The sequence below is a fragment of the Balaenoptera acutorostrata genome, chromosome 17 (assembly GCF_949987535.1).
Source record: "Balaenoptera acutorostrata chromosome 17, mBalAcu1.1, whole genome shotgun sequence".
In the NCBI taxonomy this organism is placed as follows: domain Eukaryota; kingdom Metazoa; phylum Chordata; class Mammalia; order Artiodactyla; family Balaenopteridae; genus Balaenoptera; species Balaenoptera acutorostrata.
In genome coordinates, this window is record NC_080080.1 from 73402802 (window position 1) to 73417823 (window position 15022).

Consider the following 15022-nt stretch of genomic DNA (forward strand, 5'->3'; position numbering starts at 1 on the left):
CAGTGCAGAGGCTGTGAGTAAAACAGGCCTCCAGAAAGCCCACGGTGTCTGTCATGAACTGGGAGGAACCAGGGCAGACTTTACTGCATAAATTCTGATTCTTGAAAGAACCTTATTAAATATATGGGCTTCAAAGAAGAAGAAGGAAAAAAAAAAAAAAACCTCTACACACATACAAAAAATTGGACACAATTTAAGATGGTTTGTAGACTGACTTAGAGATGTATGGGCCAAGTTAACTTCTGGATTAAATACTGCATGTAGACACAATTTCGGGCCCTATAGGAGGCCTCATCTTGGTTGTTACACAAAGTGAGCAAAGCTTACTTTGATATGGGAAATAATAATTGAAAGATATGAAGGAAAAAACTGTGATATGTTTTCAACAGTCCTTTTCCCATGGAATATTATGTTTCCCATATTACTTTCTTGGTTCTTGGGATGGAGTAGGAGAAAGAAAAGTTGATTCAGAACAAATATAAACATCTTCTTTAGAAGTATTATAGAGAATTCCACACCATTTTAATACTTTTTGGAATATCTTACGAGCAACATTCCTGACCACAGATTTATGGTTGTGATTTCTGTCCCATAAACCTATAAGCTGTATATTTAGGTCTGATGCCAGTGTCACGACTGGGATAAAGGGTAGAAAATCTGAACCTCAGAGATACCAGATTCCCTCCAAATGGGAAAGGTGTTCTACTGGTCATTTCACTCTTTCATACACCCATGATATATATTTTTTCAGAACATAGGAAGAACAAGATATCATGCATGCATCTGAACATTTAGATTGCCATAATATGATTCTGGGTTTTGGCAAGTCGAGAACAAAGGAGGACTCTCTATTTTGTCTTGTGGTGTTGAAAAAATGATCTGTACTCAGTCTGAAAGCCCCATCCACTATCTGTACCCATTTACCAGCTGTCACCGCATCTAACTTCCTGCCGAGGAACCCCGGGTAACGTCCACTATGAGAAGCCCCGTCAGGCCTGAGACCACCGCAGTCAGCAATGGGGACTTGACATCTCAATTACACAAACCCACATTTCTCTTAGAATTGACTGTGGAAGGTTTTCACAGAATGTTTTTCATTTTGCATGCCTCACATTAAATATTGTTAAAAGATTAAAAACCGATTTTGGGGTACAATTTACAAGTATTCATATAAGAAGGAAATGACTAAAAAAATACCCACCCAAGCACCTACAACTCATCTAGCGAACAATGCTAATAACACATAGGCTGTGCCTGGAGAACTCTGTGATTCGTGGGAAAGCGGGGAGGTGCAGTCCATCCTCTGGAAGAAAGTGAGACGTGTCAGTGCAGAGAGGTGCTGTCATTGGTGCTTTGCTTCCTAAGTCAAGTTCAGCAGCCGCATTTTCAGAGTCAGCGTCATTACTTATTTCGACCTGAAACAGAAAGGATGAAGTGCTTTGAAAGACTTCAAAATTGAAAACTAAATTTCCTTTTTATTCATCCAGGCTTTTCAAAAGGCAAAATGTGCCTTGTGCTGTCTGTGTCCGTGGCTGTAGCAATAAGCAAGCAAAACACCTGGGCTCCCTGCTTTTCAGATCAGGGCGGGGCAAGCAGGTGTAAACGTCAGAGGGGAGGACTTGTGGTTTCCTGGGAAAGACGTGCCAGCCACATAGCAAATGGGGAGTCATGTAAAGGTATTGCCTTTGGTGGCCTTGGGGTAAAGATGACAGGGTAGTATTATGTCTCCAAACTGCTAGCTACACCCCCTAGCCTAACCTTCCTATAGCCTTCTGTTGGTTGACTGCTCAAGAACCATCCAGGTCTGGCTTTCATACCACCTATGGCCCTTACATACATCCCACCCTGTGATGGTTAATTTCATGTGTCAATTTGGCTAGGCCATAGTACCCAGATATTTGGTCAAACACCAGTCTAAAAGTCACTGTGAAGGTAACTTTTTTTTTTTTTTTTTAGAAGAGATTAACATTTAAATCAATAGACTGAGTAAAGTAGACTCCCTCCCTAATGTGGGTGGGTCATGTTCAATCAGTTGGAAGGCATTAAGAGAAAAGACTGAGGTCCCCGGAGGAAGAAGGAATTCTGCCTCCAGACTGCCTTTGGACTCAAGATGCAATGTCAACTCTTCCTGGGTCTCTAGTCTGCCTGCCTACCCTGCAGATTTGGACTTGCCTGCCCCATGATCACATGAGCAGGTTTCTTAAAATCTCTCTCTCTCCACACACACACCCTATTGGTTCTGTTTCTCTGGAATACACACTCTCATCTCCAATCATTCTTGTCTCCACACATTTGACAAAGACTCTGTGCATCTTCCTGACTCCATACCAGGCGGTAAGCCTTTGGAAGGTGAGGGCTTTGGCTCTAGCATCTTCGTACAGTATCAACCTCAACACAGTGTCTGCTATACAGTTGGCACCTAATAAATATTTGTTGGATACTTTTGTTTCTCTCTTGTGAAAAGTCTTAGCTGATCCAAACCTATTCATCTCTGAGGTTCAGTTGAAATCTCTTCTCCATGAAGATTCCACTTCTGCCTCAGCCATGTTGTTTTCTCATCCTGCTAATGGCAACTCTTATGCTATCAGCTGGACCCCATGTGTAGCGAATGGCTGTCAGCTTCACAACTAATTGTGCATTGATTGTTTCACTCAGGTATCGAAGTATTTTCCTGCCAACTAAATTATAAGCAGGGTGCCAGTGGAGACGGTGTTTCATACTTATATCCCCATCCAGCAATTCTCTTCCATTAACTCAGTTCAATGACTCTATGGCTGGGAATGGACTTTTTCATCATAATTTGAAATAGCTGAAAAAAATGTTCAACTTCCCAGTTTCACTTTTTGGAAGCCACTCTTCTCCCTGTAAATTCTGTTCCCTCCTCACCCCTCAGTGGCGGGAGCCCTGCAGTTCTCTCCTTATCACTTATCACGCTTTCTCTGCTGTCCTATTTCTCTACGTTCTGAAAGACGTCACCCACATGTCTAGCCCTTTGACCCCACTGAGTTGAACAAGGATTTAATTGGAAAGATAAAGGGATGAGATTATAATGGTGGGATTTTTATAGTTTTATGTAACCTTTTAGTCTGAAGGAAGATTCAAGTTGTAGAAGTTTATTCATCCATCCAACAGGTGACTCTTCTAGAATGGGATAAGGCAGCAGGGGAAGGCGTTTTCTTTCTTTGTTAGTGATAGTATTGGTGGGCGTCGGGGGAACGTCTAGGTACCCACTACACTTATCTTTCATGTCACCTCTACTTATAGCTACTATTTTCTGCTTTGGGGCTTTAGCAACACGGATTGGAAAAGCTGCGAAGTAGGCTGAGCCTGGTCCTGTGATGCCAGGTGGGAATGCTGGCCTGTCACTTCAGGCATTGGGAAATACGTCTGCAAGGAGTTTTCTAAGAAGACAATGAAGCAACTGTGAGAGGAGGCATTGAAAGGAAAGCCTATTGACCACTCTGCCTTAGGTTTTACTAACAGATGGATTTTTAAAAGTCAAACATACACAGAAGTAAAGAGAATGGTATTATGAATCCCTATGTTCTCACCATCCAACTTCAACTAAAATTAAAAATTATCTAATTAAGTTTCATGCAGTCCCCACAACTTTATTATTTATTTTTTGGCTAGAGTACTAAAAGCAAATCCTAGACGTCACGTCTTGTGTGTCGCTGATCGGCACATCTCAGTGATGATTCCCTAACTCGGTGATGCTTCCTGGCCAGGGACATTTACCAGTTGTTTGCCACAGTCTGGCCGTGTGTGTGTGTGTGTGTGTGTGTGTGTGTGTGTGTGTGTGTGCGCGCGCGCCCCCTACTGGTGTCTAGTGGGCAGAGGCCAAGGATGTTGCTAAATATCCCATAATGCACAGGACAGCCCCTACTACAAAGAATGATCTGGGTCCAGAGTTAACAGTGCTGAGGTTCAGAAACTCTGCTCAACTGATAAAAATGTTTTCTTCTTTTGTTAAAACCTATTTATTAGCCTATCTATCAAAATAGGCAACAATTCCTTAATATCATTTACTATCCAGTCCATATTTGCATTTCCCCAATTGTCTAAAAGCATCTCATTGCAGTTGGTTTGTTGAAAGAATCCAAACGAGGTAAACACACTGTATTTGACTAGTATGTCTCTTAAATCTCTCCTAAATTTTAAGAGTCCCCCCTCCCCCTTTTTTTTCATTTGCCCTGTACTATTTCCCACATTCTAGAGTGGCTGATTGCTTCCTTGTGGTGAGATTTTGTTATTCTTGTATTTTCTACACTTTCAGTCCAAGATCAGTCAGCCCAAGATATTTCATAGATGGCGCTGTGTCTTATTGCATCACCTCTGGAGACATAGAATGTCTAGTTATCACTCTTCTAATGATGGATCAATTAGTCTGGGTAGAAGAGTTTGAGTTTTGGGATCCTTAAGATCATTTTTTTTGGCAGATGTTTGTAGATATGTTGGCAGTTACCTGAGGGTACCTACCCTCGAGGCAGAATGAAATCAAATGATAAGATAGTGTTGTTATTTCAAAGTGTGTCTCCTGATAGGCCCATCATCGTCTCTTTTCCTATTGCTTTTTAAAATTTCTCTGTCACTTCCGGTGTGTGTGTGTGTGTGTGTGTGTGTGTGTGTGTGTGCGTGCGCTTGACTCTGTGTTTTGTACATTCTTTATTATGTCTTGTTTCTTCCCAGAACCTATCATAACATGAGGATTATACATAATTTTGATGTAACTATAAAATGAAAAATATATATTAAATATAAAATTTGGTTTATCTTCATTACCTTTAATTTTAAAATCAGTGTATACTTTCTCTTGGGAACAGGGGCGAATGAAGTTACTTTTACTTATGCTGATGAGTTTTTTTCAGGGGGAGATGCTCCGTATCTCCACACCGCTACAGAAATCTATTTTCTTCTCATTGACATCAATGACAAGTACTGAGAAGAATCCTGAGATTCTGGGAAAGACAGGAATTGACAGCTTCCCTGGGGGGGGGGTGCACCGTTCAGATATGAGCTTTCTCATTTTGGAAAAGGCTCTATGTGCTTCACAAGGCAGCATGAGGACCGGGCTCCTCGAGGCTCTGGGGGCAGCGCGTGTGGTCATGTGTCAAACGAGAGGGTCTTTGTGTCCCCAGTGAGGATGACTGACCATCAGTCGTGGAGGCCCTCTTGCGTGTGGCCGGCTGCACGGTTGGTGGCCTCGTTCCCTCCTAGCAACGACAGTGGTGCATGAACTGGCCAGCGTAGGGATGAGTCAGAACTGCGGGAACCGTATAAACACAGCCATCTCGCTGCTACTTGGTCAAATAGCTACACATTAGGTGTGTTCTTACGTTGTCCCTAAAATAGTATAATCATTTCCTAGGATGGATCAAAAAGTCATGGATGCCAGTGACAAAGGGAAGGCTCCCCAAAGGCAGGGAGAGCGGTGAGCCCTAAGTGCCGCCCCCTTCGAGCTAAGCAAGGCAGGCAGGGAGACTGCCTCCCCTTTGGGACCACTAAGAGGGCGCTGAGGGCCGGACAGTTGCGGCGCTCTGCATGCTTGAGGCGTCCCGGAGAGTTAATGCCTCCGTAAGCGCCCATCTTTCCAGGGACTGACGGTTGCCCTCAGGCAACAGAACTGCACACTCAGTAATGGGAAATGTGAGCCGCAATCCTATGAGCAGGTCACAGACACCTGGCTCTGCGTGCCACAGGGACAGACACATAGATAGACGAATAGGAAGGTGTGAAAGCCAATCAAGGACAAATGAAAACAGGGTACAGCCAGAGAGCTATCATTTTATTAGTCTTCAGGCGGCTGGTCAAGAAATGGAGGAGGGATGGGGTAAATGATGGTTCCCCGTTGGTGTTTATCGGTTGTTAAATCAGGGTTTGAAAGCACATCATTCTCACCTTCCCATCGCCCACACACACCCACACACATCTCTCTGATTTGTCCTCCTGGCTGGTTTTTAATGTAGACTTTGTACATGCAGAATGGCCTGGCACCAACTTGTAAAGATACTGATACAAAACACCCGTTCTCAGGAAAGAGCGGAGATGGACGTGACCGTCTCTGGTTCCGTCCAGCAGCCCGATCGTCAGAGGCGGATGCCCTCTGAGTCTGGACCGTGAGGGCTGGAGGTACAGTGGAGCTGACGGCAGTGCCAGCCTGAAATGGGGGGCAGCTGCGTCTGTGTTCCGGTACTTGGTTGCAATAGCAGACACTCCATCAGCGGTGACCACAGAGCATGTAACAATTTTTGTGAAGAAAAATTAGCCTCCTGCAAAGGCAATCAGACAAGTCAAGATACCAGAGAAACGTCAAGTTCTCATTTGGAAACCTTAGAAAAAGATTGGCTAAAAGTAACAGGAGAAGCTTTTTTCATCACGTCTTTCTTAACTGCAGTCACAGGGTGTCTTCCTCATGGAAATTTCTCACATCATCAGATCTCTCTACTTCTCTTGTGAAACTCAGTTCTGAGATTCCACTGCTGTCTTTCTTTGATAAACTGCCTTGGTCTAATTATTATTATTTTTTTAAAATAATTAATTAATTAATTAATTAATTAATTTTGGCTGTGTTGGGTCTTCGTTTCTGTGCGAGGGCTTTCTCTAGTTGTGGCAAGCGGGGGCCACTCTTCATCGCGGTGCGCGGGCCTCTCACTATCGTGGCCTCTCTTGTTGCGGAGCACAGGCTCCAGACGCGCAGGCTCAGTAGTTGTGGCTCATGGGCCTAGTTGCTCCGTGGCATGTGGGATCTTCCCAGACCAGGGCTCGAACCCGTGTCCCCTGCATTAGCAGGCAGATTCTCAACCACTATGCCACCAGGGAAGCCCAGTCTAATTATTTTTATGTGAAGAGTTACTGCTACCTGGAGCTTAATTGTCCCACCACCCAGTTGCTAACGATTATGATGATTTTGACAAAACTTAAAGTAATTCAGTTGCTCGTTCTGACATCATTCCCTGAATATCTGTATCTCTTTCAGAGCAGCGTGGATTTCTGCCAAGCTATGCTTCTTCCTGAGAGGTGAATCTGCTTCTGTCGGTCCTCTCCCTTTGGGGTAGCTGCTGCTTCCACCATGAGCTGCTGCGGAGGTGTCCTCTTCAAAGCCACTGATGACCAGGTGACCAACCCTTGCCCTGGCCCTTTCCCCATTGTGAAAGGTGGTGTAGGAGCAGCAACGGAGGAGACCCTGGCAGAGAAACAGGACGTACTTATGTTGAGAGTTAGAGCTCCCTCATTCGCCACCATGGCCAGACAATGGTCCCCAGAACAGACTCCCCTTGACCCGTGTGTCACGTATCCCCAAGCCAGACCCAGACGACAATCCCTGGAAGCATCTCCATGGCCGTAGGCATAAAGGATGCCATTGTTTAGATGGTGCAGCAATGGCTCTTGAGGATCTCAGCGCATCCCCACCAGGAGCCAAGCTTCGTTCTCGGCTTAAACATCTGCTTCCTTGTAGGTTTGCTGACTTTATGTGAGAACTGGGGTGAAGGCCAGATTGGATATGCACAACTTTTGACTTTATCCTCTGCAGAGTGGCCAAAAAAATGAGCCTCCATGCGGGGGACTTTCGTTTTCTTCTTCTGCTTTTGATAAACTCTTCATCGTCTTTCCAACATCAGCTCAGGCATCATCTCCCAGTGGTGCCTTCTCTCCCCAAGTGAGAAGTAAACGTTCCCTCTTCTGCAAAAAATTGCCTTGGGGATGTTGTTTTGTATCTACTTATTTCTATGTAGGTCTCCTCTACCAGATCATTCGCGGCTGGAGGTCAAGCTCAAGTATTACTCATCTTTGTTATCTCCAGCCCAGGGCCTGGTACACGTGTTGTGAGTGATCAATAAACAGTTGTAAATGGAAGTAAACCAATGTATGTAACCAGTGGGTCTTGATAGCTTGGTGCCATTACTTTTTCTTTTTTTAAATTTAAATATAGTTGATTTGCAATGTTGTTAGTTTTAGGCATACAGCAAAGTGATTCAGATATACACACACGCGTGCACACACACATATGTATATATCCCTTTTCAGATTCTTTTCCATTATACGTTATTACAGGATATTGAATATGGTTCCCTGTGTTATACAGTAGGTCTTTATTGCTTATCTGCTTTATATATAGTAGTGTGTATCTGTTAATCCCAAACTTCTAATTTACCCCTCCCCACCCTTTCCCCTTTGGTAACCATAAGTTTGTTTTCTGTGTCTGAGTCTGTTTCTGTTTTGTAAATAAGTTCATTTGTTGATGCTGGTACTTTAAAGTGAGACAAAGCATGAAAGACCAAATCCATGTGTGAACTGCCTCACATCACATCACCCCAGTGCACATATTCACACCCAGTTGGACTGTGGGCCCTGGAAAACTGCACTTTATGACTGCGAGCAATGACACAACCAAACACAAGAATGAGGGCTCCCTGTACAAGTCTGCAGTGAATGTAACCACCCATCTGGAGTTGAAAGTTACCCATCTATATCCATGTTCCCGGGAATATGATAAAGATTCTCCCGCTCCCCTTCATAAAGTGGCTTCTTCATAAACCTGGCTTTGTACTCCATGGAAATTAGAGCCTTCACGAAGGTTAAAAGCCGGGGTCCATGCCCCCTCTAATGATTTAGTTCAGAAGGTTGGCTTTTCCTCCAGTCTTGCTGGTACAATGGATGTGGCATCCCTGAGCTGGTTACGATGGAATCCAATACAAACGCTTTATTAAAAGAAATCAAGCAGGCTGGTTGATGCCGACTGGATAAACTCTGCCATATTTGCACACCTGAGGGGAGCACCCACTGACCTCTTAAATTGTTTCATGCACAATGATTTTAATTTGGGTTTAGTTTGATCTTGCCGATTCCTGCTCCCTCCGTGGTTGAAAGGCGTTCCATATTCATCTGACATAATGATATGCATCATCTATCAAAGTAGAAACTTGTTCTCTTGCTTTCTGCAGCCTGTAGTTGATGCCACATTCAGCTGAAAAGGTGTGGGAGGTCAGCAGTGAACAGGGTAGTTGAGAAAGCCCTTTGGTGCAACTAGAGATGATCATACTAAGTGAAGTAAGTCAGAAAGAGAAAGATAAATACCATATGATATCACTTATATGTGGAATCTAAAATACAACACAAATGAACCTATCTACGAAACAGAAACAGACTCATAGACATAGAGAACACACTTGTGGTTGCCAAGGGGGAGGGGGGTGGGGGAGGGATGGACTTGGAGTTGGGGGGTGGTAGATGCAAACTATTGCGTTTAGAATGGATAAACAACAAGGTCCTACTGTAGAGCACAGGGAACTGTATTCAGTATCCTGTGATAAACCATAATGGAAAAGAATATGAAAAAAGAATGCATATATGGGTATAACTGAGTCACTCTGCTGTACAGCAGAGGTTGATACAGCATTGTAAATCAACTATACTTAAAAAAAAAAAAAAAAAAAGAAAGCCCTTTGAGGAGGGAGTGGAGTCGATCAAAGCCGTTTAGGTAAACTTACCAGGACGTTTCTTGTGTTCTGGATTCACAGAGATTGAAGGGACTTTAGGAAACAGAGACAGAAGTCACTTGCCTCTGGGCCATGCCACAGGACACCCTTTTCAGGCACATGGATACACGAGTGTCATTCAAGAAAGGAGATTCCATTACCATCAGTAATCAATTGCCATTTTTTAATAACCTCCCCTCATAGTAAGATCTTTCTGACCTCTGACCAACATGTTTCATAATGCAATTTCTCTGCTGAGTTATGTTTTTCACAGTGGAGATGAAAGACATCATTCATCACCCTCTTTTCACATAACAAACGTATAGAAGACTCTCTAAGTCTCCGCTAGGCATTGTTTCAGTTCTTTTCTCACTTCCAGTTGCTCTGATCACCTTTGTTACTGTCACAGTCCCTGCTAAGTTCCCCACATGCACAGATATCCACTTCTGGAGTCAACCATTGATGAGCACGCAGCAGCATGAGTAATGAGGTGGTGGCTTCTTGGTCCTGGAATGTTATACAGGGTGGATGTTTTTCCAGATTAGGTTGGCTTTAAGAAACCAACATATATTTAAACATCGATCATGTGACAGGCACAGTGCTGATTTGTGTAGCTTGTGAACTATGTTTCCTTTAGCTCATTCTGCTGGAATCAAATTAATTCCACATGGGGAGGTGGAGGAGCCAGTGCAGGTTTCTCAGGGCTTCTGTCCCCAAAGAACCTGGGGAAGGGATTGCAGATTTGGGCAGGAACTACTGTGGCAAAGAGGCAGCTGATGAAGACTTTCATACGTGTTTCTTACACCAGTGACTGTTGTACAAATTTCCTCTGTCTCCATGAAATTACAGAGCACTGGGCCGAAAGAATCGGAAGATCATCCCAGCAAGTCCACAATGTCATGTTGAGGGAAAGACCCCAGCTCCATCACTGACTACTTGAGAGACTTTGGGGAGGTTGTCTATCATCTATGAACATCAGGTTCCTTATTTATAGAATGGACTACTAATTAGTACATTACAGTAGTTTCATGAGGATGAAGTGAGATAATATACGCAAAGTGCACATGATATCTATTATTTTATACAGTTGTCTATTTGCTACTTAGAGTTTTCTAGGAATGGAGTCATGGTATCTATTTTCTTGTTTTCTAGTATTTTATCAATCAAGTGACCATGCTTCCTTCCTTATACTCAACTGAAATCTGTCCAGTTTGAGGTGTCTTTGTTGTAGTTGTTGACTTCCTTCCAGTTAGTCAAATACTTGAGTCCTAGGCACAGTCATGGTCAACTTTACAGATGCTCTACATACCTTATCCCATTGAGTCCATCCTCCCTCCTCCACCTACGCAACTATAGTCCAGGTGACAGAACCAAGTCTCAGAGACTTCAAGGGAGGCCCCTGGGACCACACAGATAGAGCCTGGATCCCAACCTAGTCTTTCTTCCCTTTTCCCTCTGCTATGTTGCCCCCAAGACACATATTAAGTTTCTCTTTTGTAGACTAAATCATCCTTTTTTCCCTTCAATTTGGCAATCAACTACTGATAAGAAAAATAAAATAAAACTATCATTTTTAGAAACGTAAACCATGGTACCGACTTCTAATCCTTTTTGGAATGAACAATAATAATGATAATGTTGGGTTACATGTGAAAGGTGTGTTTCAAATATGAGTGGAAAATTAAACCAATGATTAGTAGTGGTAGGTCCAAATTATTTCAGATTTGGTTAGTTTTGGCCAAGTTAGAAGGATTAATGTTTTCCATCTCATCACACCTTTACTTACAGATGAACAGGCTTTAACTCAACATGATCCTGGTAGTAGGAGTGTGCGTCAAGTCCACCTATGAAATCAACTGAAAATACAACATAGCCCAATATGAATAAATGTGCAAACTCATATAATACTAGGTGATTAAAAAAGAACACATAAAATAATATTAACAAAAATATCTGCCTATCACAAAAATGGAAGAATGTGTATTTAAGATAAAGACTGTTCAAAATATTATCAGTGGTCAAAAAATGGGGAAATTTTAAGAAACACACATAGAACTTGGGATCTGATGGACTGAAAAATCACAGTTGTTACTGGCTTTAGTGAAAAATGAAGTAACATTAAATAACATTAGGCTTTAAATAATGTGTTTGTCCTTAGGCATACAGATATGCCCTTTCCCCCTATATATCAAAAGATATACCTTTTCTTCTTGTTGCCAGAATCCATTTTTTTCCTTAAGAATATTTATTGCGTCATTAGAAAGACCTTTGAGAAGTCACAAAATCTATGTCCTTGCCATCTGTCCTCGCCTTCTGTCCTCAAGCCGTTCCTGACAAATAAGCACCTGCATTTTGTTGGGTCCCCTAATTTTCTTTCCTTTTTTGGCCATGCCATGCGGGCTCTTAGTTTTCCGACCAGGGATCAAACCCATGCCACCAGCATTAGGAGCGCGGAGTCAACCACTGGGCCGCCAGGGAAGTCCCTAAGCACCTGCATTTTGCAGAGGAGGTTTCGGCTTCTCTCTGGTGGTGTGGTACTTGCCTCACAGTCTGTAGAGACTCACTATTTTGGGTAATATTCTTTCTAATTTCTTTCTGTTTTGATCAAAGCCTCAATCTTTCTTTTCTAACCTAATGTCTACAGCTAATCTTAGTTCATTTCTCCTGTTTTGTTTTGTTTTGTTTTGGCATAGTCCATTAAAAATATTAATCAGGTCATACCGAGCTCTGGTTATACTACAGCACTCTAACATTGACAGGTATGTGGGCATATAGGAACACTGAATGCTGTGTCTGTGTGTTTAGGTACACAGCATGTGAATATTATCTTATATCCTCCATTCAAGACAGGCATGCTAGTGAACTGTGATTTAGACAGAGATGAATTAGCCTAGAAGTTCTAGTGAAGTCTTGACCTACTCTGACTTGCTCTATCCTTCCATCTCCACTGAAGGAGGTGAGGTGAAGCTTCACCAGATCACTGTGTAGACATGAGCTTTGGAGACCTCTGGGGCTCACAACAACCAGGTGCAAGGGACCATCTCCAGGTAATACCCCTGGAGACCAGAGGAGCCTGAGGCCCATCCTTTCCCTACCAAGTCACATAGGTTACCTGGAGACAACCTCAAGGAGAGAAGCAGTGAGAGGGGAGTCAATGTGAGACACTAAAAAGATTTTCCTAGAGAGAATGAGCAGTGCCTAAAGGGGCCATTTAGTCAGATTGGATTAAGTTTTTATTAGATTAGATATTTAATCAAATATCAACTCCCTTAACTTGTTGACCAATGGGTGGGAATTTAGAAGAAAGATCACTTGATCAATTAAGATTATTGACTAAAAGTTGAATGATCCTATAATTTTTAGGGCACTTTTGGAAGTTAAAGGGGGTGTTAAAATAAACAAAAGTATAAATATATACATTTGTGAATAAAATTATTCAATTGAAAAATTATATTCAAAATAAAATTATTTATAAAAATAAAGATTAAAAATGAATACCTGTATTCATTAAAGCAAAATAAAAAGAAAACTTCTTTACATTTATCGTTTGAACGTTAAAATGGAACATTAACAGAATGATTATTTTTGGTATATATTCATGTACTGCCATGAATCTGCTCCTTAGCCCATCTCTGTCTCTAATATACCAAATCACTGATATTTTGGGGAAAAATATATACATAATATATAGTTTTTTCAATATGGTTTTATTATTTTCATAAATTTATTTACAACCTTATTCAAAATTTCTTTATATGATTAGTAAATTTGAAATTGTTGATACCTTAATTGACTGTAAATCACAGTATTTTTTTTTACTCTATTTGCTTTATTGTTTGCTGTTTCTCTTCCATATACATCTAGATCGACATGTATTCACACATACACACACAAATAATATATATACATAACATTTTTCTGAACAATTCAAGAGTAAGTTACTTGCATAAAGCCCTTCACCCCCAAATATTTCAGTGAGCATTTCCTCTAAATAATAATATTCTCTTACATTTACACAGTAGAGTTTTCAACTTCAGGAAATTTAATACTGATAAAATATTTTTATCCAAGCAAACAACCATATGCCAATTTTTTAGTTGACCTAATAATTTCCTATGTAGCATTAACTATTTTAACTGTGGAAATATCTTCCGTATAGGTGCTGCTAAATGCCAAGCAAGTTTGCTAAAGAGAGGACAGGTGCAATATAGTTTAGCCCAAATACCTCCCCAGCACTGTTATTTTACATCCACTCAGCACATCTTTCCTTGCCAAAAATGTTACAGGACACAAAACTTAAATTGTATCTATTTATGATTCTTTGTAGAGCTTCTCACAAATCAACTTCTTTTCATTTTGGTGCAGAATATAAATTTGTCGAATAAAACACAGGAGCTCTGTCAAAAGAGTCTTTTCTCAGGTTAAGAAATTTCAGAAGGAAATTATAAAATTGAAAACTAAATTTCGTATAACATTTAAACGCTAATTTGTCCAGTTTGCTTGCTTCTGTGAGCACAAATTTCAGTGTTTTCCTTTTTTATAAGCTTTCATGTATTGCCATTTACTAAAAGCTTCAAAAGATGATTTGGGGGTGCTTTGTTTAATAACTTGATTTAATAATTTGATTTAAATTCTTTAACTGATCTTGAATGCAGGGCAGCTAAAATGTAGGAGATTCATTTATGAAGTGCTCACAGTCATTGTAGGGAACTTCGATTAATTTACAAAGCAGTTCTTTAAAGGCTGAAATAACCCTACCTCTGACTGATGAAGAGAAGCAAAGAGAGAAAATGTATTCTGTCATCCTGAAAAGGTTTTGGTTTGTTTGTTTGTTCGTTTTCAACATTAACCTCATTACAAAAATATTCTCAGGGAAATGCAAACCAAAACCATAGTGAGATACTACTTTATACCCACTAAAATAGCTATAATAAAAAAAAATCAGATAATAACAAATGTTGGTAAGGATGTGGAGAAATTGGACACCAGGCACTGCTGGTGGAAATGTAAAATGGTGCAACCACTTTGGAAGACAGTTAGGCAGTTCTTAAAAGGGTAAATCTAGTTACCATATGACCCAGTAGTTCCACTCCTAGGTATATACCCAAGAGAAATGGAAACATATGTCCACACAAAAATTTGTACACAAATGTTTATAACAGCATTATTCATAATATCCAAAAGGTGGAAAAAGTATTGTAGTTTATTTACCCTAATGTGGGTGTGTGTGTGTATATATATAAATTTTGGGAACTAGACAAGACTACCAAAAGAGTAACTATTAAGGAGGAATCATTGAAAAGTAGGTAATTAAGAAAGTGAAAACATCAAGAATCCTTTATGGATGGAACACAGCAATGTGGCCTCTTGACAAGAGAAGCCGGATGTTTCCATATTAGAAAAATAGTTTTTTATGCACACACCAGAGTAGGAAGATAGTTGAAGTAAAGAGGTAAATTGAAATGCAAATGGAGGGCAAGTTTATAGACTCTGAAAGTTTTTTTAAAATGATGCTTTAAAAAATGAAGGTTTTTTTTGTTTTGTTT

General features: G+C 41.0%; 1 protein-coding gene across 1 annotated transcript in view; it reads right to left on the reverse strand.

The window, feature by feature from the left end:
- Positions 1-1360: 1360 nt before the first annotated feature.
- The window catches only part of NKAIN3 (sodium/potassium transporting ATPase interacting 3), a 256013-nt gene continuing 242351 nt past the window's right edge, over positions 1361-15022 (reverse strand). Inside the window, 3 exon segments of the mRNA XM_057531912.1 lie at positions 1361-1384; positions 1386-1415; positions 11253-11332. Of these exon segments, the coding sequence (XP_057387895.1) occupies positions 1361-1384; positions 1386-1415; positions 11253-11332 (134 nt within the window).